This window comes from Carassius carassius, chromosome 4, assembly GCF_963082965.1.
Source record: "Carassius carassius chromosome 4, fCarCar2.1, whole genome shotgun sequence".
In the NCBI taxonomy this organism is placed as follows: domain Eukaryota; kingdom Metazoa; phylum Chordata; class Actinopteri; order Cypriniformes; family Cyprinidae; genus Carassius; species Carassius carassius.
Genome location: NC_081758.1, coordinates 27924868 through 27950559, shown reverse-complemented (window position 1 = coordinate 27950559; position 25692 = coordinate 27924868). Strand labels below are relative to the sequence as shown.

At 36.0% G+C, this 25692-nt stretch overlaps 1 protein-coding gene across 2 annotated transcripts in view; it reads right to left on the bottom strand.

Annotated features, from left to right (window-relative positions):
• LOC132139671 (early estrogen-induced gene 1 protein-like) overlaps positions 1-25225 on the bottom strand; it is a 38315-nt gene extending 13090 nt beyond the window's left edge. Inside the window, exons 1-2 of one of the 2 annotated variants that reach the window (XM_059548200.1) lie at positions 24720-25225; positions 24063-24353 (exon numbers count right to left, since the gene is read on the bottom strand). In XM_059548200.1, the coding sequence (XP_059404183.1) occupies positions 24063-24208 (146 nt within the window). In that variant the 5' untranslated portion in view covers positions 24209-24353; positions 24720-25225. The remainder of the gene's footprint in view (positions 1-24062; positions 24354-24719) is intronic. The other variant, XM_059548201.1, reaches the window with a different exon arrangement.
• Between the last annotated feature and the right edge of the window lie 467 nt (positions 25226-25692).

The window sequence follows — 25692 nt, the reverse complement described above, 5'->3', positions numbered from 1 at the left end:
TAGCCTACTACTACTAAAAAGAAACAAACATTATTTTTTAAGGAATAATCACTAAACATTTCTTCCATGTTTTAATTTTAATAGTAAATCCCCTTTGTTTACCAAAAAATAAATTTGCTTGATTTTCAGTAATTAAAAGATAAATTAAATTTAAGCTGTATGCCTTCATTTGATAACCAGAAAAATGTAAACACACAACAGAATTTCTGAGGAAAAAAAATAAACCTTTCAGTGAGTGAGTGAGTTACGTGACGTGGCCAAGCATGGTGACCCATACTCGGAATTAGTGCTCTGCATTTATCCCATCCAAAGTGAAATTATAAGTAAATAATTAAACATGCTAAAACACAGAATTAGGTAACACTGAAACATATGGTGAAGGAAAAAAAAAACATTTCATAGGGCCCTAAATATAATTTTTGTAAAACTTTTAATAAATTGATGTGAAAATGTATAAGTTTTATGATTTTAATTAATTAGACATGCTTTTTGATTATTACAATTTCATTTAACCATTAAAAAGGAGTCGAGAAAAATGTAAATGGAATAAAACGGAATCCAGATAAATTTATACGGTAAATATGGAATTTGGAAAAAATAAAAAAGATATCATAGGGTACTAAGGTGGTATGAAGATTAGAGGAGAACAGAGTACTACATTTTTCATTCTTAAGTTTTGAAAGAACAAAACTCATTGAAAAAGCATGGATAATCAAACATGATCTTTATAAGAAAATGTAGCACGTGAATCACAAATGGTTCATATAGATTAGCTGAATACGTAACAACCTTCTTGACGTTTTATTTTAAGTTCTGTTCCTTAAAGTCCAAATAGCAGTCCACAATCCCCTGTGGCACAGCATGACTAAACAAACCTATAGGGTTATTCACTCATTACATTAGGTTGTATGGAAATGCAGAAGGGCATGAGCTCCCTCAGAAAGTCCTAATGGGTTTTTATAAAAGCTGTTTTACATTAATATGTAACAAAGTCGGTGGTTATTATTCCCAGAAAAGACTTTGAAGTTTTGTTTTACAATTACACACAGTCATAACTCACAACTCATAACTTGAATTCTAAAACTGCTGCGTACAAACTAAAGTTTCTACTATATATATATATATATATATATATATATATATATATATATATATATATATATATATATATATATATATATATATATATATATATATATATATATATATACACATACAACTAATATGGATGAAAAACAATTCCTCTCTGCATGCTGTCCATTTCTACAGGGCAAAAGACATAACAATCAACCACTCGGTTGAATGACTCAATGGCAGTAAACTCACATACACATGAAGCCAAAATACACAAAAATATTCATTGTTAAATGAATTGACTCAGAACACCCTTGATTCACAAAACAAATGCAGACTGGAGGTAATGAATCTATTAAACTCACACAGCTCCAACAACCCTTTTGAAAAAAAGCTACTTCAAAGCTGTTGTCACTAACCACACATTACATGCGAAAGATAATCTGTTGTCTGAACAACCTGGCAAGCAATAAATGCCTGCTAAATCACTTGTGCTGCAATGAAAACATTTAACTTTACTGTAACAACTTAATGATATCTGTGACATGAACAAAGCCGATAAATCTCCCATTCTTTCATAATTAAGAGACAAAGTAAGCACTTTTCCTGTATGAAGCAATTTTTTTTTATTCACTACTTTTGACAAATTTGAAAATAAGTAAATAAACCAAAAAGAAAAACTTGGAAAACTTTGGTGTGACATAGTGGTTAAACATCACAACAAGTAGGTTTGAATCACATGAGAGATGACTCATGAGCCATTACTGCTGTGCTCTTGAGGAAGGCAACGAACCCTGGGATGCTCCAAGGGGACAGTTGACAAGTAAATGTGGATAAAAGGTTCTACTATATGATTGATCTCCCCGATTCCCATGTCATGTGAGACTGTGGTATAAAGATTAACAACTGACTTCATATCATGGTTGATGACTGCTATAATATCATGAGACGTGACATTCATCAGTCATAACTGTATCAAATGATAGCAAGCTCATTAAAGTGTAAAACCTCATAGACCAAATAGGAGGTTATTAAACAATGATGGGTCCTCTCTGGACTCACATCTCAATATCAAATCAATGATTAGGTTTCTCTTGTTATGAGAATGTAAATCATCATTGGTGTTTATGTGGTAGTAAAGATCTGGTGTCACGGCTTTTGTTTAGCTGCTGACCCTTTAAGTTAAACACTTGTGGTAACTCGGTCTACCACTTTCTATGGGTTTTCTAAAAACCGATGACGATTTTAATGCTGGCTACCAATGGAAATTAACATTTTTGACATAACTATTGCTCAAACTTGGTGTTAGGGACAGTGTTTCCCAACAAACTTTACTAGAATTTATAACTTCTATATGATAAAAATAATTGATATTGGATTCCATTTTTGATCCCACAGGGAAAAACTGCCACAACTTTAAAGGGACACTCCAATTTCTTTAAAATAAGAGAATTTTCCAACTCCCCTAGAGTTAAACAGTTGAGTTTTACCATTTTCAAATTCATTCAGCCGGGTCTGGCAGTAGCACTTTTAGCTTAGCTTAGCAGAGATCATCATATCTGATTAGACGGTAAGTATCTCACAAAAAAAAAAAAAAATTGGTCATTTTTGAGCGAGATGCTAACGGTCTACTCAGATACCGAACATGAAGACAACAAAAACACAACAGCAACAATATAAGTATAAAGTCTATTTATAATGCAATGGTAATACAGATAAACTTTATTACAGTATACAATACTATAAAATAACGATTATATGGTGAGGACGCACATCAGATCACATAAGGAAGTTCAAACGAAACAAAAATTTCAAACACTCGACTGACGTTATGGAGTGAGTTTGAAGTAAAAATGTGCTATTTAATGTGTGCCAATTAACTTGCTTGAATGATACCTCAAATTGTGCAGATTGTGCAGACTTCTAGAGTGGCAGGAATTTCCCAGTGGGGTATGATAAATACAGGAAAAAACAGACAGATTTATTCAAACAGACTCAATGGCCTAGAAACAACACTGAACATCTTAGTTGTTGCATAGCATTACATTAAAGTCACTGAGAACACATAGAGCTTGAATGATCAAATGGAATTCAAGTGTAGTTTAGGCAGACCACTAATCGCTCCAATATCAGCTGACACTCTGATTATCAATTACTCCACCTACTCTAATCACCAACCATATTTACGACATTCAAATCATGCTCTTTAGTCTGATGCAGAGATATTTGCACCCATCTCCACATCCTAGCAGCTCCACATACAGCTTTGGATTCTTCTTAGAACTATTATGACTGGTTATTGCCAGGTTGGGGGATTCATGCCTTAAGGATGCATCTTAAACTGTCTTGTTTGGTAGATGAACCCCTTAAAGCCTAAGCATTCACCAAATTCAAGAATTGCCAATAAATGTTTTATTTTCAAAACTGGTCCTGTCTGAACTAGGAATTACCATGAGCTAATATAATACATTGGCTAAAAGAAATCACACTCTTTAGAAGACGCAAAAAACAAAGGAAAAAAAACAAACAGTCAGACTCATATTACACACACACATAGAAAAAAAGTAGCTCCAGTAAGACTTTTTGCAACCACTTTTGCTTGAGAAAATAATGGTGCAAACTGCAGTTGACTGGCTGGTTACTGTGAAACAGTAAACCAATTCTTCAAGATAAAGTGATTTAATGAAATCGCCTACATCTCCATTCAGTTTTATCCTTGTTTGCTTTGCTGCTCCCTCTCTCTCACACACGCATACAGTAAATGTCCAGTTAGTCTCCACTGTTACATAAGGCCCATCCCACAGGAGTGCACTGCAGGAAGAGTCAGTCTTACATAACCTGGACTTCTGGTTCCTCTGTCAAACAACTCACCTGTTGCTCATGAGGGATAGCTCATTATACTAAAGCTCTCTCATGTGTGTGCCAGTGAAAGACATTCAACTGAAAGCAAACAGAAACTGAACAAAAAAGTCTCTCTCTCTCACTCTGCTTTTTTCAGCCTCTCTTGGATTTCAAACTTGTAAAAAAAATTCAAAGCATGCAGACAGGTGCAAACAAGCTCTGATGACATGAGGAGACAAGACAGAGGAAGTCAAAGACACATGCATGTGAAGAGCATGTGAATGTAAACAAAATGTAAATAAAACCTTGCAGCTATTACAGGCTCTTGTACCACAAGGTTTGCATTTTTAACACACAAACTTTTGAACCAATGTGGTCCCTGTTTAGCTGTGTTTGAACACATCATGGGCAAAGAAACCCCGTAAGAAATGCATCTGATTTGGGTATCAATCTATCTCTTATCTAGGGTAAAAGAAAAAAAAAAAAAACCTTTGCGAGCAAACAATTTTATTGCTTCTGGGAGAATGCAAACAATTTTAGAACAAACACACAAGCACTGAAATGCAACTTTTCCTTCTATCTCAAATTTTTTCCATCACCATGTTCCTTTAGGGTTAAAAAATTCTACGGAGTTCATGATTGTCATGAAGATTTCGTAATTAGGCTTTAATTTTCAATGAATCATCTAAGTGACTTAGCAGGGAGTTCTAAAAGTTTAATAGTGTACATTTATCACTTTTTTATATATATAAAATAGCCAGAATAATCCTGCTTTCCATGATATGTCCCATTTAACTGAATGCAAAGGACATTCACACTCATCATGCACATCTGTGTAAAATCTGTAACAGATCACATTCCTCATCTGGATCGGGGAGAACAGGAATGATGAAGGAGGGATTCAAGTTGGAGAGAGGAATGAAAATATGAGTCATACAGAACAAACAGTCACATGCACATGTACGCAAACATGCAACCTTCAATGGGATAGAATTAACGCAGATCATTTGGGATGAGAATATTGTAACATGAATTTAAAGGAGAATAAACCACATGACCTACTTCAGTGATATACACATCATTAAGTTGCACTGAAGTCATGCTGGCTGCTGAGAAAACAATGGATGTGACGTGGATGTGTGGCGATCACTTACAAGGTGAGCTCACTTTGATCTATACTGAGCACAATAGATGGATGTATTGAGAAGAAACACACTCTCCATACATGGAAGCACAGCACTCTGGGTAATAACACGGAGTGCAATGTAACACTAGCACAACCTAGAAGCTACTGTTTAATTTACAGGAGGAGCTGGAATATGGACCAATGAGACTTCACAGTTGGCCAGGGCTACTTGGTATGGTACACTGACTTGTCGGAGCTGTTTAGGATTAAAGCTTGCAATTACATGGAAAAGATGTAACTTTTATCACTTGTCTTTTTAATCCAGTCACACATGGTTAGGAGCTGGCTTGAGATTTAATGAGGTGATTTCCAGGATCTAGACGTGTCAGTTTTTGTGTAAGATTTTCTGGCCACAGGTCAACGAGGCCCTACCTGCTTTATTAGCTGTGGCTGGGGTTCAATGCACATTGACACTTTAGCAGAACATCCAAAAACAGTGAGTTTAATGGCAGCTTAAGGATACAGACACCCGCTGGACCTTAAAATATGACAAACTCATAATCAACCCTAATGAATTATTCACAGTTCTTTCCATCATGTAAAAAAAACTGAAAGAGAAAGCAATGTGAGGAACTGGAAAGGCTGATATCTATATTTAATCACTCTGCAGAGCTCATTATATTAGTGGAGCATACAGTGCAGCACTGTCAAACACACAGCCGGGATGATTAAAGGGAAAAGTTTCAAGTAAAAAAACACTGACAATCTTAATTAGGAATGTCAATGATCCACTTGAGAGATAGGTGGCGGTAATGCACTTATAAGTCTGTATCCACTGTAAAGCAAGAAGAAGACGACACCTCAGGCGCCTGCTGCTTAGAACATCCTCAGGACAGTTCTAACAGTTCTGAAATTGGTAAAAGAACTATATAAATACTTCTCAGTTTCCTGCACAGACCGATTGTTTTGCATCTTTACACATCAATGTATCGTCACGAGCCACAAGGTTTAGTTTGATTTTGTTTTTATTGTATTTTTTAGCCATGATTCCCATCCATGTCCATTATAAGAGTGATAGTCTGCAACAGTTTGAGTTAAAAATCTCAAGTTTGTGTTCTACTGAAGAAACAACCTACATCTTGGGGGTAAGCAGATAAACATCGAATTTTCATTTTTGAGTGAACTATCCCTTTAAGTTCGCTGGGTTATATTTATAGCAATAGCAAAAAAAATACATTGTATGGGTCAAAATTATAGATTATTATTTATTAGGGATGCACCAATATTCGGCCACCGAAAGACTTTTATCACCGAAACAACACGGCCGAAATGTTGTGATGACACAAACAGAAACCGCGACCTGCAAGTGCACCTGCATAGCGCAGACTACGAGCTCCCCGCGACATTCACTTCACACCAGTGGGTCTTAATAGAGAACATTCTCTCTATTCTTATTCCTTTATTCGCAGCACTAAAGCGTCTCCTAACAAAGAGATTGAGACGGACCACGAAGTGAAAACAAAGAAAAGTACAGTCTTATAGAGTCTGTTAGCACACGTCTCACTGAGATCTTTTCGGATCCTCTGCACTTCATCGCGAATGTGCTTGATCCACGTTTTAAAGTCCATTACTTGGATGCAGAAATAAGGCAGCGCGCACGAGAAATGATCCAGGCCGCGCTGGATGCGGAGAACCCGCGTGGAGACGGAGAAGCGCCAAGCGCAGGAGACTGAGATCAGAGCGCAGACAAAAAGACTCGTCTCTGCACCAGATGAGGGACATGCACCCTCGTTGTCTGATCTGTTCAGTGAAATTCTGCAAGAAAGTGCCTCAAATAATGATAATACGTTGGCTATTTTGTTCTTAGGCTACTATATATGTGACATTTTATATATATATATACACAAATACACACACACACACACACACACACACACACACACACACACACACACACACACACATACATAATATCAGATTGTAGCCATAGTTCTGCTAGATTTCTGCTTTAATTTGATAAAAATGTATGCCCTGGCCCTATTTAAATACACTCTCTCAAATATTTCTCAAATGTCAGGCAGATGACAAGCTCAACTGCTCAACAGCTAGTTGGTTATCTGTCTGAAGTCCCCATCCCCAGAAGTGATAACCCGCTTGCCTATACTGGAGAAGTAATGCACTTTCTAGTCCTACAGAGAACAATTTCAAATGCACTTCACCTAAATGCACTTTGTTTTTATGAGAGAACAGTTCCTTTTAAAACCTTTCTGCAGGCCAGTAGGTCTGTACATTATTATTTAATATTCACATGAGTGGGATAAATTTTTAGTTTGAATTTTATTTTATACTGTGCATTGTTGCAATGTGCTTAATAAATATTTGCAGAATTTGTAATTATGTATTTTTATGTTTTTTATAATTTATGTAATTGTAATTATCTTTGAAACTTTAATATTAATTTATGCAATTGCAATGTCTTCATTTTAGTAAAGTTAGTACACGGTCATAGCAATAAATGCAATGGTACTAATAATTGGCATAATTTCTTTCGGTGTTTCGGTTTTGGTTTTCGGCCTTGGTTTTCTCTTTTTCGGTTTTCGGTTTCGGCCAAGAATTTTCATTTCGGTGCATCCCTATTATTTAATGCCAAAAATGTTTGGGGAGGTCATGGCCTAGTGGTTAGAGAGTTTGACTCCTAACCCTAGGGCTGTGGGTTCGAGTCTCGGGCCAGCAATACGACGACTGAGGTGTCCTTGAGCAAGGCACCGGACCCCCAACTGCTCCCCGGGCACCGCAGCATAAACGGCTGTGTGTGTGTGTGTGTGTGTGTGTGTGCGCACTTTGGATGGGTTAAATGCAGAGCATTATTTCTGAGTTCTAGAGATTTTTCTATTGAAGTTTCCTACTGTAAATATATCAAAATCTAATTTTTGATTAGTAATATGCATTGCTAAGAACTTAATATGGACAACTTTAAAAGGCAATTTTCTCAAAATTTAGATTTTTTGCACCCTCGGATTCCAAAATTTCCAATAGTTACATGTATCTTGGGCAAATATTATCATATCCTAACAAACCATACATCAGTGGAAAGCTTATTTATTCAGCCTTCATATGATGTACAGTACACATCTCAATTTCGAAAATTTCCCCTCATGATTGGTTTTGTGGTCCAGTGTTAAAATAATACATAAAAATGTCTTTCGTAAAGAGCCCCTTTTGGCACCTATTCATAATTCTTAACATTTTTCTACATGCCCTCATGGAGTATAAACCTCTAATTGTTAGTAAGGGTGAGGTATGATGTTGTCTTGGCGAAACACAATAACAGCATTCCAGAGCTTCCAGTAAGAGATTAATCTTCTCCCAGAGCAAAGACTGCCATGCTAGATGCAAGATCATCCCTCGCAAACACTGTGACTCTTCACCTCTCTCCGCAAACACTCTGCTGGGTCAGAAGAGCTTTACTGTTGTTGCTTGTTGGCAGATGTAATAAAACACTGATTCAGTGTGGAGCATATTCCAGTGTTTAGCCTTAGCTTTTTAAAATAAGTGTTCGTTCTGAAATCTCTCAAATGTCTGTACATTTTTGTAGTTTAAACAAATCAAATACTTCCTTTGAAATTCATCCAAATAATGCATATTTGTTGTGTCCTTTCTGCAGACTCAACTGTAGCCTAAATTCCAACCCTGGAACTAATCTGAGCCCATTTAGACAGATAGTCTTTATCTTCTAGACAGTCTTTAGACCTTTAGCTTTATCTTTTACCTTTAGTGAGAGTATTTGACAACGGTCAAATTAAATGAGAAGCATTGTATAGGAGGGAAAACTGTAGGCCTATGTAACAATCATAGACATTGCTACTCAACAGATTTACATTTCTCTGAAGAACCCAGAGTTAACTGAAAAATAACAGGTAATTTTTTCCATAATGCCAAACTTGTGCGAGAAAAACACAGGCCTTTTCCAATTAAGATGACATTAAAATTACAAACCATGTTTATGACAGCTAACCTCCTCTGGAAAAACTAGTTCCATCTGAAAAATAATCTGAACAGGGCTTGTATCTGCATTACCGTTTAAATGCTTGGGGTTGATCTGAAAAAAGTCACATGATCCTTCAAAAATCATTCTAATATGCTGATTTGGCGCTCAATAAAATTTCTTATTATTATCAATGTTGAAAACAGTTGTGCTGCTTAATATTTTTGAAGAAACCGTAATACACAGAACACATTATTTTATGAATAGGAAGTTCAAAAGAACAGCATTTATTTTAAATTGAAATCTTTTGTAACAAATTTGTGGCTTTGCTGTCACTTTTGATCAATTTAAGGCACCCTTGCTGAATAAAATAATTACTTTCTTTCCAAGAAAATAAGGGTGTACCTGTGGTAGGGGATGGGGGCCAAGAAGAGAAGTATGGTTTTGTAATGCAACCAAGCTATCAGAGATTCCTGTGAGGTTGACATCTCACAGGTTCAGGCAGTGACACACAGCTACCAGAAACTTCTCTCTCAGTGCTGCCATTCAATAACGTTTGAGGTTTAACGGGGACAACCAACAACAAATGTACTCTTTCTAGAAGCCCAGTGATCTTACAAACGTTCTAACTAATGTCTAAGCCTTGACCTATCCAAAACGGAAGATAAATCGACCTGCCCAAGGATGCAAAGATTTTATCATTAGGGTTGTGCCGATAGACGATAGAATCGTGTATCGACGATAGTCAGAGATATCGACATAAGCAGATTTCTCTGTCGATAATCAAGACGATATAAGGCTCATTCTCCTATTAATGTATTAGATTATAATAATAATAACTATTATTATTTTTTATTTTTATTAGGCAGCCTATTATAATTCGGCTATCAAACTGCCCAGCTATTTCACTTCAGCACTGCATTTCACACACACAGCGCGCATGCGCAAAAGAGCATTAGAGCCTGTAGTCGCTGAAGTTGTTCGCTTTGACTTGGATAAATCCATGAAACGAAAGAGATAGAAAACGAGTTGGTGTCCCACACATTTAATGGCTGCTAGACGGCAACGCGCTCTTCTCATTCATGAGAGATTAACTGTTTCTTGGCATTACAAATAAAGTCAAGACAAAATAATAACAAGGCGGCAGAGCGAACTTTTCATCCATAGTGGTTCTCACGTAGTCCTTCTCTTAAAGACTAATCACTTAACTTATAACACTCACTATGTGGCGATGACGTAGAGAACCACTATGGATGATATGTTCACTCTGCCGCCTTGTTATTATTTTCATGCACACCGCACTTTAATGTGATGCATGCAAAATACATAGTTTTGGCCATTACAAAGTCTTCATCCACAAACTACATCGTCTGCATATATTAGGGTATTTCACTAGCTGTTTTAAATACAGTATTTTTATATTTAACATTAGTTAAATCAGTCAGTATATGATTTAAAGTATATTTTTTCAATTATTGGTGATTCCATCGGCTCTCTCTCCCGCACCTGCGCGGTTTAAAACACCAAACAGTTATGACATGACAAGAACAAAGAGTCTCTCTCTTGCTCCACCCATGCACGATAATATCATTATTGACTGACGATATGACGATCTGAAAAATGACCATATCGCCCAACACTATTTATTATACTTATATTTATTGACCTGCCATGAAAGGAAAATGTATTGTGGTTGCATGGGTGGAACTCAAATCCATCTTGAGCTGAAATAATCCATTCACATTCAGGTGAAAAGGAAAGCTGTTCATGAACTTTTATGGAGAGCAAATTTGAATACAGTACATTAATCATGACATCTTAGAGCTAATTTAATAAAACAGTATGCTTTATCTACAATCACACACATATAAAAAAACACACAAAGTATGTTTACTCTTTTACCAGGGATGCTCAATTAAAACAATGGTCACAGATATTTAATTAACCATGTGAAAGGCAAAACCACATGACTTTAATCAGTCACTAAACCTTAAACCTGAACATAAAGTACAAGTATAAAAATAAATTGGCTACTAATTGAAATGCAGTTTTCCATAATTCACAAAAATTATGTGCAAATAACCTTACAAATGCATGTTAATAAAAAAAAAGATGTGCATGGATGAATTATTTATAACAAACACTATAATGTAATTTATGTAAACACTGCAATATTCCATATAAAATATAGAATTGTTAATTTTGATGGTGACTTTAATTAGCATACTGCTAATTCAACAGCACAATTCTCTATTATATGTACAAATAACATGACACAAATGGGTAGGCGTTTAAGTTTTGTACAGTCAACATTTCTGTCACTTTGCACACCATCTGATATTTAATTACTTTTATCAATGCATTTTGGGATAGAAACAATGTAAAACCTCCTTATAACCTGGATAAAACGATTGTATTTTCTGATTATATTTTGTATATGCTCCTATGATGCCTTAAAAATCTGCATGCAGCTCAACAGGTATTCAAATATTCTCTCTTGAGCTCTCTTAAAGAGATGACTTGTCCGAAATCTTCCATAAACAAGCTAAATATTAGATGTAATGTAGCAGACAGCATTGTGTCGGACCATTTTGGTGTTGCAGAGATCTCACTTAGTTACATCTACAAACTACAAATGAGAGATCTTCAGACTCACAACCACAGAAACTATAGAAATAGCCACAAAGACCCTGTCCCTGACACACTAAAATCACACTAAATGAGGAGATAGATTATAGACCTTTTCTGTGATTTTGGAACATTGTTCTTTCCTGTGATTACTCACTTTTCATATGTATTGTATATGTATATGTGTATGCATCTGTATGCATGAATGTGTATACATGAATATATGCATGCTACCTGTTGCTTGTGTTTTTTCTTACATTGTGACCAACAGCTTTAGTACTGAGAATCAGGTGGGAGGGGTGCCCTAGTAATATATTGCATGAATGTATATGCATGCTGCTGCTTCTTTGTTTAGTATTGTGACCAATAGCTTCTGTGTTGAGAACCATGTGAGAGGTATGCATGAATGTATATGCATGTTATCTGTTGCCTGTGTTTCTGTTTATTATTGTGACTAATAGCTTTAGTGCTGAGAACCGTGTGAGAGGCGTGTCCTAGCAATTACCTGCAGACCTTCAACATTGATTGTCAGCACCTGTGTGTTTGCTTCTACCTGTGTGTCTTTATCATTATAAGATCAGTTTTTTATCTGCTTCACTATGCCCTGAAGAAGGCCTCATGCCGCTACGCGTGGGCATTTTAAAGTTGTCCATTTAGGACATGTCATTTTTTCATTAAAGACATTTTAATTAAGGAGTGCCTCGGCTATCAGAGATTTCTTTTCTCTACACTGCCTTTTTAAATGTTCTACCTTGGACCGAAGAGCACCCAAATCAAACCTAAAAGGAATTGAGCATGCCATTCATCTTGAATCGAAACACTAAAATCTGGATCATAACCTTTTTCCTCTCTGATAAATCATGCAAATAACAACCAGGGGCCATTTTTATATTATCAATGTTAGCTGTTATGTAAAAGACACAAGAAGACCTTGAGACCAGTCCTAAATTATTTATAGACATGTAGCCAACCTTGCAGTATGACTAACTCTTGATATCTATGGAACAGAGGCACTTATCAATAGGTTTTGAGGTCAGAGCCTCTTTAAAGCTGTAAGTGGACCCTCTGGACTGCATTTCCCAACAAAACCTCACTTTAATTGATTACTGATTTGAAAGCGTTCAGAAGGTCAGTTATTGGAATGGCTGGTGTGGAGGAGGTCGGGTGACATAGAGACACAAATTGCCATTAAAGAGCATGATTAAACACTCTCAATCAGTAATCAGTTGAACATTGCTCTCTCAACTGTGAGCTGAAATCTGGAGGTCAAAATGGAGAACTGTTTCCAGAGGCTCCAGGCTCTCTTTCCACTGGAATGGATCAGAACACATGGGAGAGGCCAGCCCATAAGAGAAAGAGCCCAAAAAACACACAGACCGATGTAGTTGAGAAAATCTAGTTCACTGAGCGTGGCATATTGTCAATAACTATTACATGAAGAGCCAAACGATATGAAACGCTGCTGCTGTGGGAGCTCTGGTTGCATGAAAACAAATATAAGATCAACTGAAAACATAACTGATATCAAAGATACTCGTTTCAGAAAGGCGGGCCATAGAGGAGAAACAATACAGTAAAGCATGTGGAAAATAATGTTTTTTGAAAATTAAAAAGCATAAACACATTGCATTATACCAAATTATTATTATTTTTTTTGCAACGTCATATGACCCCTTTAAATGGGCACTTCAAGTCAACAGAAACAGTAATGATAAAGTACTGGTGGAACATTACAGCAAGCTTAATTTCAGTCATTATTCACCCGAGGAGTTTTCTTTCTTTCTGTGGTAAGTTGTCTCTGAACAAAGGCGTTGATTTAGGCTTGGTGTGTGTGTAATTATGTATCCAGATGTAAGTGCTGGGCTTTGATGGTGCAAGTGTACCAAAACATGTTAATTTAATATAACCCCAAATCCCACACTGTACAGGAACAAAATAGCCATAAATGTACACTGATATAAAGAATCTGACACTGAAATGATTTAAAGAATGTACTAGAATCACTAGAATGGTAACAATATCATGTTTCGTCCTGTTTTGGAAGTTGGAACTATACGTATTGTATGAGTTTTGCCCCAAGCTTACAAAAATACAAAGCAGTTGGTTGGTGTAGCTGTATTTTCATAATAACAGGCTATCCAATATCAAGGCTTGTGATTTATATAAGGTTACTTAGTAACAAGTGTGGACATTTTTAGTGGGTTTTAAACAGGCTGACTGAAGATTTAAGCCGTCAAGACACTGCACTGGAATGTTTGCATATAGTGGTGTGAGGAAAGGAGTATGGCATGAAGGGAAGGGAGGTAAATTAAGTGTACATTCCTAGCTATGTTGTCTGTGAAACACTGCAACACATCCGGCAACTGATCTTTGACCCCTGCAAACCTGTGACTAAGCAAAACCAGGGCACATAAGACACAGCTGTGAAAGAGCTGCGAGTGATTAACTCTCACATATACACTTCAACAATATGCACAATATTAGAAATAAGGTCTGCAACAAAACAAGCAAAAACCTAAAAAACTAAACTAATCTAAAACTATTTCTTGTGACAGAAGCAAAAGGAAAATTCATGTTTTGAGAAGTAACGCTTGTCCTCATTCCCTCGGTCCCTCCACCCTTCTGTTCCCCCAGGACTTCATTTAACCTACTTCTGTGTGAAACTCACTTCCAGATGGAGCTCACTTTTTATCCGTCCTCCACTTTCTCCATATTTTCCCACAATATGCCCACAGACATATGAATTCATGAGAAAATGAGAGCTAGTTCTTGACTTATGTTTTGGTGCACCACTGAGAGCCACAGAAACTCCTTTCTTCCCACTGCTATTACTCTATGAGAGCATGATTTATATGCAGTATTTAATACATCTACATTACTGACAACTGTCTCTGTGACATTGTTCAATTTCTACCCTGGTACAGGTGCATCTCAATAAATTAGAATGTTTTTTATTTTGTTAAATATGAGCAAAACTCATCACAATTAAAAGAACCAAAGACTTAAACTACTTCAGTCTGTGTGTATTGAATTTATTTAATACACGTTTCACAATCTGAGTTAAATTACTGAAACATAATGAACTTTTCCATAACATTCTAATACTGTGAAAACACAATGTTTACATGAAGACTCAGTTGGTTATGTTTAAAATTAAAGTAAACAGTTGAGAGAAAAACATATGTGTGCCTGTATATAAGATGCGTGCAGTAGGCCTATTAAACATGCAGCCTACTGTCATTACTGTCAAGGGATAGATCATCCTAAAATTTCATTTCTGTCATTATTTACTCACGGTCACGTTTTCCCAAACCTATATTAATTTATTCCTTGTGCTGAACACAAAAGAAGGTATTTTGAAGAATGCGGGTAATCAAACAGTTGCTGGTCCACCCTGAATTTGATAGTAGCAAAAAATACTATGGAAGTCACTGTGGACCAGCAACTGTTCCTCAAAATAGCATTAATGGTCAGAAGAAGAAAGAAACTCTTTCAGGTTTAAAACCAATTTTGAGTTAGTAAATGATGGTATAAAAATAACATTGATTGACAGACAGCTGAATTTTTTTTTTGGGTGAACTATTCCTATAATGTTAATAAACCAACATAACACAAAGAGAAAAATCACTCACTGCTCTTGACTGAAGACATTTAATAGTTGCATTAGGAATCAGTTTATATAGTATTTTATTTTTATATTTGTTCACTATATTTCTTGAATGCTCCTGCTAAATACACCTGAAAATAAAGCTCTGTTTGCTTTATTTGTATGTTATGTGTAGTTGCAATGTGTATCTTTGTCATTTGTCAGCAGGTAATCAACATATTGAAATAATTTCTGAAAGATCGTGTGATGCAGAAGACTGGAGTAATGGCGGATGAAAATGTATTTTTGCTATCTAAACACTTTAGAATAGGGAACACATATTGACTATTAACTATGATTTTTCCCTCAATACATTTCTTTTCAGGTAGTTAGGTTGAAGGGATCTAAAATATGGTCATGCAGAAATAATTTAGAAATACTAATAAACAGTCAATATGCTATAGTAATATGCATACTAATAAGCAACTTGTTAACAGTGAGAATAGGGCCTTAAAATTTGAACTTACATTAATGCATTTGGCTGATGTTTTCTCCAAAGTGACTCACATTGAACATAAAGGTTCATGCATTGTCTGGAAATCGAACTCTTGCTGTGACTAGCTTCATGTTCTACTGTTTGAGCAACAGGAATGATAAAGTGTTGCTACTGTAACAAAAAAATAATAATTCCCTGTAGTACTACTACAATCATTCTCTTATCTTAAAATCATGAAAACAAAAGTGGAATTTTTCTGTTAGAGATTGTAAGGAGTACTGATACGGCAAGAGGGATCTCATCGTGCATTTATAATATACCTATTCACCTGGTATTCTTAAATTTTTTTTATTAAGCATTTTTGACAGTTATCACTGTATTGTTGTACATGTAAACACACAATGCAATCTGAAGGGATTTTTTGCAAGTTTTATCATCTGTCAAGTGAAAACGTTGCTTAAAAAAAATCATAAGTCTAAGTTGTAGCACATCTCTCCTCAACAAAATGCAAAATGCAATTTTAGGGTATAATTTAAATTAGAAGCAGATGAGATTAGGGATGACTCATGTGCCAAAGTTTGGATGTGTAACAGCAAGCACCAGTAATAATTTACTAATGGATCTCTGGGAAAGAGTAGCTGATGTCAAAAAGTCAGATGGTGCAAAGTCCAGTTGTTTACGGTACATGCAAACACCCCAACTGTTTACCAACATCTGTTTGGTTCACAGCAATCTGTCTCTTGAAGTGTTTACAGAAGGCGGTTTAGGAGCCTCAGTCTGTCCACGCTGAGAGCAGGTGCACTGCTGAGACTCAGCTGCTAACCTCATTGAGACAAAAACATGACGGCCGGTATGGGATGAGACCCTTGTCCCTCTGCCCGCTTTTGCTGCATTAGCAATCCAACGGCACATGCCATGAACTGAACTAGCAACCTTATGGTGTGCACAGTCACCAGAAGAATTGAACTCCTGAACTCTGAGGCACCCTGATACTGATCTTATTTACCGATTTATGTCTGTGAAAAAAAGAAATAAGGCAAGCAGGTGAGAAAAATAAATCACCCATTTGTGATCGTAATAAGCCCAGGGACCAAAGACATAAATTATGGTGCATAGTGGGAGAGAGATAAGCACCTCATTTCAACATTATGCCCTATGTGTATGAATGGACTGCATCTGGAGTTTCAGATAAGATGTATAATATACGACATGAATTGGGCTGCACGATAAATCGCATGTGATTGTCATGCTCATCTCATCAGTAAAGCTGTAATAAGTAGTAAATCTCCATCACATGCATTCAGATGGAGCAACATTTAATACTCAGAGCCATAGTTCACTGACAAGCTACACAATATCGCGTTAATAATCGCAGATTAATCGCATTCAGCTATGAGCGCAATATTGCGTAACTTGTCAACACTAAATAGAATTGACATTAATCTACAGTACAGACCAAAAGTTTGGACACACCTTCTCATTCAAAGAGTTTTCTTTATTTTCATGACTATGAAAATTGTAGAGTCACACTGAAGGCATCAAGGGCTATTTGACCAAGAAGGAGAGTGATGGGGTGCTGCGCCAGATGACCTGGCCTCCACAGTCACCGGACCTGAACCCAATCGAGATGGTTTAGGGGTGAGCTGGACCGCAGACAGAAGGCCAAAGGGCCAACAAGTGCTAAGCATCTCTCGGGGAACTCCTTCAAGACTGTTGGAAGACCATTTCAGGTGACTACCTCTTGAAGCTCATCAAGAGAATGCCAAGAGTGTGCAAAGCAGTAATCAAAGCAAAAGGTGGCTACTTTGAAGAACCTAGAATATGACATATTTTCATTTTTTTCACAATTTTTTTTTATGTATATAATTCCATATATAATTCCACATGTGTTAATTCATAGTTTTGATGCCTTCAGTGTGAATCTACAATTTTCATATTCATGAAAATAAAGAGAACTCTTTGAATGAGAAGGTGTGTCCAAACTTTTGGTCTGTACTGTATCTCTGAGTGTATGAGAAAGCTAGAAAAACAGCCATAAAAAAGATTTACCAATCATTTACTAACACTAATAAATGCAGCATAATAACCATATTCCAGCCTATATCCTCTGTTTATTGGGCTCTAGTTTTAATTTAACCACAAAAGATGATCTACAAAACAATTCATTACCTTTCATCTCAACTTACATGCTCATTAAACTTGTGCATGGTACTTGTACGATCCTTGTGGCTGTGTTTTTGTGAGTACTGTATCTTCAAAGGTTTCGTTTGATACCCGGTTGCTAAGATACTGAACACAAACAGCCGTAAATCACATGAATAGGTTGTAGGCGATGAAAAAAGAGAATGATTTATATTCCTAATCTCACATTGTCCTTTAGCATAGTCTGTGTGTCGGTTCCGGGGTGTAACTCTTCCAGTGGAATCTCAAGAATGAGGTTCTGCTCGATTTGTCAAAGCCGACATGGTCCAAATAACACACAGTGAGCTGAGAGAAACTGGATCCTCTTTCTTCCTTCAGCTTTCTCTTTGTTCATTTAAGAACAGCAATCAGCACCAAAAAGGTTAAATATAAAATAAAAACAGCTTTATAATAGTGGTCAATGATATTGATTTTTTCAGTGAATTATGCCAGTATCTACACTGTCAAAGTCAACATATATCCAGCATGTGTATACTACTATTCAAAAGTTTAGAAAATATTTTTAAAGCTGCATTTTCAGCAGCCACTGAAAATGCAACCACTCCAGTCTTCAGTGTCACAACCTTCACAAATCATTCTGATATGATATGCTTATCTGGTGTTCAAGAAAAACTCATATCATCAGTGTTGAAAACAATTGTGCTGTTTAACTTTTTTGTAGAAACTAGGATTTTCCCCAAGATTCTTCAAAAGAACATCATTTATTTGAAATCGTTTGTAGCACTTTACACTGTAAACCCTAATGTTGTCTTGACTTAAAAAATCAAGTAATGTTGACTAAACATTACTTAAAATTTTGCGTTTTGGCCCTGCCACTTAAAAATATGAGTTAATTTAACTAATTTACCTTCAAAATGCATAAACGTAAGATTTCAAGTGTTGTGAGCTCAAAATCATGAGTAATCCTTTGGAAAAACTCAACGTCACTCTGTTCTTCCTTTAATGTGATTGGCCATGGGAGGAATTCTGCCTAGCAACAAGAGAACAAATACACTGATTGGTGGATTACAAAATTCGTCCTTTTGGTCTGTTTGGTTTGCTGAACTACATTTCAAGATGACGTTTTTTTTTTAGTGTATTATGTTAGGTGAGTAAAGTTATGTAGATATAAAGTTGTTTTGCATGATTTCTACTAGTGAAATATGTTATCCTTGTGGTACGTGATTTTGATATGGTATGATTATTGAAACGACAACTTATAGTATTTGATGAAGTGGCCCAATCGTTTTCCTTTGAGAGAAAGAACATGGCAGCTAACGTTACTGCTTAACTCGTTAAACCAATACACTGGAAACCCTAATAAGTTGACTGAACTAAATTGATTGAGTAAACTCGTCGTTGCCTCAATTTAATTGAGTAATGGAGTTTCCCAAAACTTACATATTTAAGTTTATTTAACTTGACGGTTTTGTAGATTGTACTTAAATCACTCAGTTCACCAAACTTGGTGCTTATTTAATGTACTTAAACGATTATGTTCACTTAACTTGGTATTAATTTCAAGTGTACTTATATATTTAAGTTAACTCAACATGTAAATTTAACAGAAAATTATGTTCTTATTTTTGACCGCACACTTTTTGCACACTGAAGTAAAACAAATAACAGCATATTTAAACTTTGACCTTTTGACAAAATGTCACAATATTTATGAAAATACAGTAAACCCTATACTGCACTGTAAAAAAAAAAGTTGTGTCAACTTAAAAAAATAAGGCAACTTATCGCTAGCGCTTTTTTGAGTAAACTTAACAAAAAATTACTATGTTTGCGTATTTTAACATCAACCTAATCCATTGGGCAAAGTTACGTCCAGTGGACATCTTTTTATGTCTTTGCAGACGTTGAAAAGATGTCCACTGAGGAGGCAGAATGTTTTATGATGTCTTTTTTCAAATGTTTTTTATGTCTTCTGTACGTCCGATATAGACGTTCACAGATCCTCCTTACAAGGTTTTCTGTGACTTTATTTCTGTCAGACATCTAGAGAAGCTCTTATTGAGAACTAACAGAGGTTTAAATGTTGATACTTTATACATTTGAAGTCACCATTGTGGTGGAAAGTGTTTGGTTTAGTTGGGATCTTGGTCCAGTTACTTCTTGTGTAAGCTTGTCTTTTGCTGCTGTAACAGTGTATTTTAAAACAATGTTTTTGTGGCGAAGAAAGACAAACTTAAATGAGCTCAGGTGTCATCAGCTCTTTATTGGTGTTAGCTTGTCTCTTGCTGCTGTAACTTGTGTGTTGTAAAACACTGTTATTGTGGCAATGAGAGTTGAGATCAGACATGCACATCTTGCTTGTAATGGTGACAAGTTAAAATAAAATGTATTGCTGCAACTGTGGATTCACTTTTATGGATAGAAACCTAGTAGATAAAATAATGTACTTACTTTTTGAAAACAGATCACATCGTCACAAACAGACATCAAGATTTTGGATATGCATCATATCAATGGTGACAATCAGAACAAAAAAGGCTGTAAAATAAGGATGAGTTTGTGCTATGGAGCTCTTTTGTTTGTCACCGTTGTTGTGATGCATATGCTAAATCTAGAAGTCTGTGTGTGTGAGTACTTGATTCTTTTACTCAAAATATTTCAAATGCATTCATTTTGTCCATCTTCAAAATAAGTATTTTGCTCTTGGTGCCTGTTAAAAATATCAAACAAAACTTATTTTATGATCTCAAATACGTATTATGTGATGACTTTCTCATCAACAAAAAACATCTGATAACACCTGAGCTCATTTAAATTTGTCTTTTTTCACCACAAAAACAGCGTTTTAAAATACACCAACCCAGCAGCAACTGGACCAAGATCCCAACTAAACCAAACACTTTCCACCACAATGGTGACTTCAAATGAATCAAGTATCAACATTTAAAACCTCTGAGTGATTTAGGTAGAGTCTACAAAAGCGTCAAGTTAAATAAACTTAAATATGTAAGTTTTGGGAGACTCCATTACTCAATTAAATTGAGGCAACGAGTTTACTCAATCAATTTAGTTCAGTCAACTTATTAGGGTTTTCAGTGTATAAATATAGAGTACTACTGGACATAATTTGTATTAATTTCCATTAAAGGAATCACGCAGACTTTATTTGATAACATTTTGAGTACATATTTTGTTCAGCGCTTCATTTCAGAATTTTAGCAATATTCTACATAATATTTACTCAACAAAAAAAAGTGAAATATCTATTATCAATTAAGGAAACTAGACAACTTCCTTTAACTGGTCAGACAGGTGTGGTTATTATTGGCTGAATGGTCTGGTGATGAGGACTTCCGCATTCTCACAAAATTAGAATGATTACTTAAACTTTGTAGCTGCAGTTATCATTATAGTTATTTAGCTTTGGTGTGAACCGCCCTTAAAGCTTGTGCAGAAATTGTGTGAATCAAAAGCACACGGCTGCTTAGTATTTATCGTCTGTGGAAGGCAGAGGAACAGAACAGGATGGAAGAGAGATGAGCATCCATGATTACACTTACAGAGCAATTTCATCAACAACTGAGGCGAGGGCATGTGTGCACACACACTACTGTTGCCTTAGCAACTACTGCTTCAGTATAACCTCTACCACAATAATGATACACATTAGGAAAATCTGTGACAAGAATGATATAAAACTCAGTCTACAATCTTTCAGCAAGATCCTTCAGGGTTTGAATGCTAATCACAAACAGGAAGCACAAAAAAAAGAAAAGATGGTCAGCCAGCGGCGATTGATAATGGTTTACATAAGTTGATGTATTTCATGTATCATGACTGTGAATGTCTGAATGGGACCTATAACTGCATGTGCCTACTACCTCTATGCAGACAAACTATTAAAGAGCAGCCCTATCAGCACTCTCTCTTCTTTCAAGCTTCATTGCCCTCTGTCCTCTCAGCAAGCCTGGACAGCCCCTGGAAACTAATGACTTCTGTGTCCACATCCTCATCAACCAGCTCACAACATTTTATCATCATCACGTTGATCCAATTTCGTCCATACCTTATGCAAAACTGAACTGTGGAACTGAAGCTGCAGAACATGTCTGAGATCAGCTTAAAGATGCAAGATCTTAATGATACTGATGGTACTGATAGATTCTAGTAATAACATGGGGCATCCGTGGTCTGCCATGAGCTTACTCTTGTCAATCAAGTACTGCATGAACTCAGTCCACACTGATAAAGAGGACAAAAGGATGAAGAAACGTGAGAGAAAGAGAGAAAAGAATGAGCTAGGGGAGGAGGGCAGAGGGAAACAGGACCGTGGCTTAGTCAGACAAATGGTTCTCTGTTTGGACTATCACTGAAGTCTCTGTCCTGTTTTTCGCATTCTCTCTCTCCCTCTTTTTCTTCTTCATGCATTACTCTTCTTATCACTCTTGCATTCCATTTTTAGTTCCGATCTTTCACTTGTCTTGTTTTGTCACTTTCTATTCTTTGAAGTTACTACACACTCTGTCCCTGCTGTCGATGCAATCAAATCTCTCTATTGGTCCATCTGAGAAAGTGTGGCGTTGGGAAATTCATGACAAGGCCCTCTTCTACCTCCTCATGTATTGTATGATACACAAGGCATTGTGCAGAATGAATGCGAAGGTCATCTCATTGCAACAGAACGAGGGTACTCTCTGTGCCTGGCACCACTAGTCATATGCCACTAAAACAACTGCTGTTTCTTGTGCTCTCTGTGAAGGAAACTCTGTTCGTTTTTCAAGTTCAGTTACTGTATGTTGAAATGGACTAAATGGATTATCTGATCTGTACCACTAATCAACTAAACATTTTTTTTGGTGACATTTTATCATAAAAAAACATATATATATATTTTTTTTTTTTTAGCCTGAATTTATTTTAACTGCAATGCTTTTTATTCTAATATATTTTAAGAAGTAATTTTTTCCTGTGATGGCAAAGCTGAATTTTCAGGAGCCATTACTACGCTTTTCAGTGTTACATTATCCTTTAAAAACCATTGTAATATGCTGATTTGCTGCTCAAGAAACATTTCTTTTTATTATCAAATTTGAAAATAGTTGTACCAATTAATATTTCTGTGGAAACTGTGAGAAATTCTATGAATAGAAAGTTCAAAGTTCAAACAGAAAACTTTTCTAAATTTAGAATTTTTTTAACTGTCAGTTTTGATCAACAGAATGCATCCCTCCCTGATAAATAAAAGTACATATATAGAGAGAAAGAAATATAGCTTTACAGAAGAGAGATATTAAAAAGTGTGAATATTGGTAAAAATCATAAAAATAAATAAAAACATAAAACAGATTAAACAGATTACATCTAATTGTGACCATCCTTATTCTATATCACATGGCTGCAAAGTCCAGAAAAAAGTAAGACATTAAAAAATGACAACACACTGCACTGAACAAGATTCATCTTCCGAAAAAAAGTCTAAAAATCAAAGACTTTTTAATATTCACATGTTGGAATCATAACCTGCTGGTCAACATATATGACTGCTGATTCACTCAGATTTACTAATGCACATTTATTCTTCTTATTGGGCCGAGTCTGATCAGACTTGCCCCACTGTGAGTATAACTGAGGGTTTAAACCTCTATTTATTTTATAAACAACCATACCACTGACATCTGTGTGCTAATATCTTAAACCACAGTCCAAGTGCAGAAATGAGTCGCGAACAAAAGAAATCATGAAAATGGACATGATTGTGCAATTCAGCCCATCTGTGTGCAATGATTAAAAGAGCAAATCCTTCACCTTGGTAAAGAGTTTAAAGAATGGCAGTGGTTTGACCCTGACCCTTAAAATATGTCTTAACTTTTGATGACACCCCTGAAGCAACCTGTGTGGTCTTTAAAAGTGCATGTTAAAAATTAAAAAATTGTGCAGAGCCAGAGGCCGGCCTGAGCAAAAACTGAAGGGCTGAGCAAGTGTTCTTAATGAAACCTATGTTATAAGACAACATGAGTGTAAATGAGTGTAAATTCAGGATTAACAGTAATTTGAAATTCATTTGTATAAAAGTGAAGTCTAATAGAAAATGTTACCACAGCGTTACTGGCCTAGCAACTATTTTATTTAGCAGAAACCATGGTTACCATGGCCCAATATAGTCAGAGAGAATCCCAAATCTTACCTGGATGAAGAAATGGAAAAGTCTCCACCATCCAACAGTCTGATTTTGCAGAAGAGCATCCCATTGACAAACGGCACAGCCGTTAGCTCCTCCAGGGTGAAGTGTATCTGAAACTTGAACTTCTTCTTTTTAATTAAAAACGCCATACTCTTTTGAGACCGGACTCTAGATGTCTGAAGACAGAGGTAGAGGAAGACAGGGAGATGTTGCAGTTTTTTAATCTGGTGTTTGGAAGTCCTTCTCAATCTCAATGTAAGTGCTTTGAAAGCTCAACATCTCTGAAGAATGAGGCTGTCCAGAGGAACACCGAGTGACAGGGGAGAGAAAAATAATAATTATGACATAAAATAAACTTAAAGAAACTACATCAAGTTAACACTCAAAGGTATCGTGGGATGGTTACAATCTCTACAGAAAAGCAAACATTCCCTGGAGAGTTAGTTTAGCTTGAAGAAGTCCATTATATTCAGATGTGAAGATCCCTGGTAACTTAAGTTACTCCACTGGCATATAACCAAGAAAACATGCATGTTTTTTGAGAATTAATGACAATTTCTAGCAAAATTAGCATCATATTTTCTCTCTAATAATCTAAAGTAGTAGCCTGTTGTTTTCAGTGTCGTAACTGAAAATTTGAATAGACAGTTGAATACTTACGACGGCGAACAGTTTTCACATGACAGCCAGGACAGAAATCACTGGACGGAACCAATTAGAAAGCGACCCATAACAGAATTAGTAAATAGATGTAAATCGTATCAACTGTTTGGCGTTGAGTCAAAGGTGGACTGAAGCTCGGGACTGAAGCTGTCTAACGTTAGCTCTTTAGTGAACTCCGGTAAGCGCCGCCTCCACGGACGCGTGGATTTCCCTAAATACAGCCGAGTAGTTCACCGAGAGAGTGTCTGCAACTCCGTTACATCCACAAGAAGAACGCAACAGTACTTCAGACTTTAACGCCGACAAAAATCGTGACATTCCGAGCGCAGACGTGTCGTTTAGGTTTGTTAATATGTAGGTTATGATACTATATTGAGACACTCATCAACACCATAAATACAAACCACGGTTTCAACGGAGGCAGAACAAACGCTCGTGCTGTCAAGGAGAATCTCTAAAGTAGAGAGTAATCAGGAGGATTTCGCGCGAGTGTGGAGAACATGCAGAAGAATTGATGATTGAGATTTGTTCTAAAACGACTGTAGCGTCATCTCGTGGCCAGATACTGCCAAGCATATTCGAAATGCATTTAATGCATGGTGTTGAGGGCCCAGTTGCATACAATTTTAGATTAGTCATAACACGGTAGTTAGTCATCTAATTTTTTTCTTTAAGACTTTAAATTCGTTTACATAAAAATGTAGATTAGTCGAATTAGTTGAATCCAAATAATTAAATAAATACATAAATAGTTAAGCTAATGCAACTGGCCCCAGAAGTAGAATATAAAAAGGCAAATCATTAGTATACTTTAACCAGTGTTAAAGGCTTCTTATTCATACATTAATATATATATATATATATATATATATATATATATATATATATATATATATATATATATATATATATATATATATATATATATATATATATATATATATATATATATATATATTACTAGTACTAG